Here is a 3,976-nt window from a genome sequence, read left to right on the forward strand (position 1 = left end):
ACAGTAAATAAACGGTGTTTCCAAATAAATGTTAACACTGGTGAAGAATACATTAACGCTTCACACGCTGAGGTAGGTACCTGGTTGTGGTGAGAAGAGGATGTCGTTACAACAAGTCTCACAATATGTAATATTAAGTTTTAATATGAAAATGTGAAAACTCGTTTAAATCTATTAACAATTAAATCGAGCCAGTTTGATAATAGAAAATGGCACAATAATAATAAGAATTTGTTATTTCAACAGTTCAAATCATCTTGATACATTTAAGAAATACTAAAATGACATGCAGTAGGCATTATAGGTTTACTCGTAGTAAGATAGAAAGAGCGATTTTTTCGAATAAAATAACTAAAGCTTGGTTCCCACTAGAATCTAACGCAAGGACGTAAACGCAACGCAAGCGTTTTAACCAATGACAAGCGAAGTTATAGACAGTTAGCAATCACAAGCAAATAAGCCATCGCTTGTGATTGGTCAATTCACTTGCGTTGCGTTAGGTCCTTGTGGGAACCAGGCTTTACAGTATAATAATTATACAACGATATAAAAAGACACATGCGCAAGTATCCCCCACATTTTCTCTTTTGTTTTGTATAATCATGTTTTTTTTTTCAATTAAAGTTTAGTTTGTTTTATTCCGAAGCGTTACAGTGATCATCGTGCTTTTATCGTTACTCGGACACCATCGCATACTAACAATACTATGGATTTCTGGCGTTTAGTGTTTGACTATAAAAGTGACGTCACAGTACAGCTAACTGAGATGGAAGATATAACGAGTGCACTGTACCTCCCAAAAAAGATCAATCAGAAACAAACATTTGGTGAATATACGGTCATTGTCAAATCAAATTATCAGAATGAATTTATGAATGAGAGGCGAATCGTCTTAGAAAAGGTTAATATTTGTTTTTTCGTTAAGTCAGTGGATAATGCCATATATTATAGATTACTTATCAATGAAATAATTGAAACAAAATATTTATAAGTAATCGTAGTAACCTATTTTAATTTAATAAATGAGATGATGATTTAAATCAATCGTCTGCTTATCAACCATCATTTCCAGTATCTACTTACTGTAGATATGGAATTGATTCATTGATTTGTTTTTTCATTAAGGATGATGGAAAACGACACATTGTTCAGTATGAGGTTAACCAATGGCCAAAAAACGAACCTGTACCAGAAGTCGATTCATTTGTTAAAATCATTAGGAAGATAATGGAACGAAATGATACTTTACCAATCACTGTTCATTGCATGTAAGTAAAATCAAAAAGTAAAATTAACTTAAATAATTATTTTATATGATAAATGCTTTTCGACTGATAAACATGTATTTCTCTTTTTCACCCAAACAAATTGTTACAGTAACAACTTGTGTCAAGTTAATACATAATCTATTGATTTCGCATTTCCAGGGAAGAGTTAATGCAATTTCACTCTTCCCTGGTATTTCTATTCTAATACGGGTGTATATTGGTTTATTTATACAATGTATTTATGCAATAGGGATGATTTTGGTAGATCTGGATTATTCTGCCTAGTTTATTCAGTAATACAGAAAATGCGAGAAGACAAGATGGTGGATGTATTCCAAACACTTAAAACACTGAGGTCAGCATGTCCTACTGCGGTGGACTCGGAGGTAGTTTATTTTTATTGCGTCTTATTGTCTCTCTTATTTTTCTTGAATTTCTATCATACCAATGATTTTCATTCGTTGAATGTGTGCTCAAACTCAATTAACCCAAAGGGTGCTTTGAAGCTGAATCGCCAAAAAGAAATTCATTATAAAATAAAACAAATTGTTTTATGTCGTAAATAAAATTTAAAAAAAATCTACATCTTATAAAACTACTTCAGAATCAGAAGCTTTTCGAAGTAATAATTTACAATATCAAACTTTATGTGACAAAAAATGCATTGTGCCCATATGGACAATAGTGATGTCATATCACTACAATATTTTGGCACATAACTTTTTTTAAACTAGAGCTTTATTTAATAATAGTAATAGTGTTTAATGTTGTATTTATAGGTTCAGTACAGCTTTTGCTACGATGCTGCCCTGTGTTATCTGAAAATGTACGAGGAATATGCTAACGTAAAGTAAAATACCACTAAATACAACTATGGATTTAATTCATTGTTCATTTGTTGATAGAGTCTTCTTAAGCTTTCGCTTTTGTGACAATCAATTCTTCTTATTGTTTGTTGGGCTCTCTCTGGTTGTAGTCTCGTTCTATTTGTGTTTTTAACTTATTAATTGACTTAGAATTTACTGTAACGGGCAGTAAGTTGTTCCATTTTTCGACAATGAAATATGAGAAAAACTTTTTCTGTGCATTTTCCTAGTATGTTGCTTAAGGATTTTAAAGTTATGGCCTTGTGTTCTATTTTCCTTATTAAATGAAAAGTAATCATTTGGATTTAAATTGTTATAAACATGGACCATTTTGAATAGTTGAATAACACAAGAACGTTCACGTCTATAGTGTCGAAAGATGTATTGCAATTCTTCTTGTATCATAGCTAAAGTCTTTCAATTCTGGAGGTAGTTTAGTTACTCTCCGTTGTTTTTACACTGTTAACATTGCTATACTCATGGAAAAGATTTCAACGTGTAATAATGCTGTACTAATCTTCAGATGGACAGCCCTGTTTAATTCAGTGTGTTCGAATTAATTGTGTTGTGTTAAGTTATATTGTCCCTCTGAAGAAAAATATGCCAATTTAATGTCACATAAAAATTATTAACTTCTATCAAAAATTGGATCGACAAACATGTTTACCAAAATCGGCTGCCTACTAGTGTGATTTTAGTTGAATTTAACTGATTATTTATTTTTTTGGGGACAATATATCTAAGAAAAAAAACTTTCTTATTCAACCTTAACTTTAAAATGCGAACATAACATAATATAAACATAAAAGGGAGTATGAAAAATTTTTCAAAAAGAAAACTTGTGTTTTGAACAATTTCAGTAGGAGTTCTTTATGTAATGTTGGACCATAAAACTAATATATACTGCATTCAAGCGAGTATATGTTTTATGTAAATAATCAAAGCGTTTTGTATTATAACAGTGAATGTCCGTTTTTTTTTGGAGTAAAAAAACGAGCTGTAGGTGTTAATTATCCGTTGAAAATCAGCGAAATAATGGAAAAACTAATTCCGCCTCCATCCAACACCGATCTGTGCTTTCTTTATCGACAACATTTACTGTTTTTACTTCTAAAAAATGATAAAAATAAGATGTTAAATAAAAAAAGTTTTTATATCCTAAATAGCTTTATGTAAATCATTATCCAATTGCTCTGTACATTACACTAACAATTCTAATTAACTAGGCGCAGGCGAGTGTGTCATGTTACGTTTTGAACAGGTTATTATTATTTCTGAAATCATATTTTAATTAAGATTTTGCTTAATAATATTATACTTACTACTTCTTTCGGTAATAAAAGCTTATACCTTCATTATATTCTGTAAGAAGTATTTTATTTAAATTCACTTCGTATCAGCTGTTCTCAGAAACTATCCCGCCGTCAGTATTTTATTTTATTTTATTTTATTTAATTTTCAGGCAAACATACATGACAACACAGCGGTGCAGCACCCTGAGGATTGCCATGAGTGCAAAGCACTATCGAGATGGCTCTCCATATACTGCACTAGAACATATAAGACAAACATATACACAAGATGCTCTACATAGACAAAGACTTATTATTAAGTCTTTGGGAGTGGAGTTGTAAATTGTCATGAGAAAAAAACCCTGACATATGACAGGACTTGAACCCAGGACCCTTAGATTGGTAGCCAAGCATCATAACCACCAAGCCACAGCTCCACTGTATAATACTACTATAATGTTGAAATACGATCAATTAAGAAAGAAGAATAGTAATATAAAATAAATAAATAATAAATGCGCTGCTTATAAGTAATTTTTGTTTTTTTCCG

At 31.1% G+C, this 3,976-nt stretch overlaps 1 protein-coding gene across 1 annotated transcript; it reads left to right on the forward strand.

Annotated features, from left to right (window-relative positions):
• The first annotated feature begins 10 nt into the window (after positions 1 to 10).
• LOC140063483 (receptor-type tyrosine-protein phosphatase alpha-like) lies at positions 11 to 2,207 on the forward strand. The gene is made up of 5 exons (XM_072109831.1): positions 11 to 72; positions 647 to 901; positions 1,126 to 1,268; positions 1,519 to 1,654; positions 2,048 to 2,207. The coding sequence occupies exons 2-5, from the start codon at positions 707 to 709 to the stop codon at positions 2,120 to 2,122; spliced, it is 549 nt and encodes a 182-aa protein (XP_071965932.1). The 5' UTR covers positions 11 to 72; positions 647 to 706; the 3' UTR covers positions 2,123 to 2,207.
• The last annotated feature ends 1,769 nt before the right edge of the window (positions 2,208 to 3,976 follow it).

The sequence above is a fragment of the Antedon mediterranea genome, unplaced genomic scaffold (assembly GCF_964355755.1).
Source record: "Antedon mediterranea unplaced genomic scaffold, ecAntMedi1.1 scaffold_30, whole genome shotgun sequence".
In the NCBI taxonomy this organism is placed as follows: Eukaryota; Metazoa; Echinodermata; class Crinoidea; order Comatulida; family Antedonidae; genus Antedon; species Antedon mediterranea.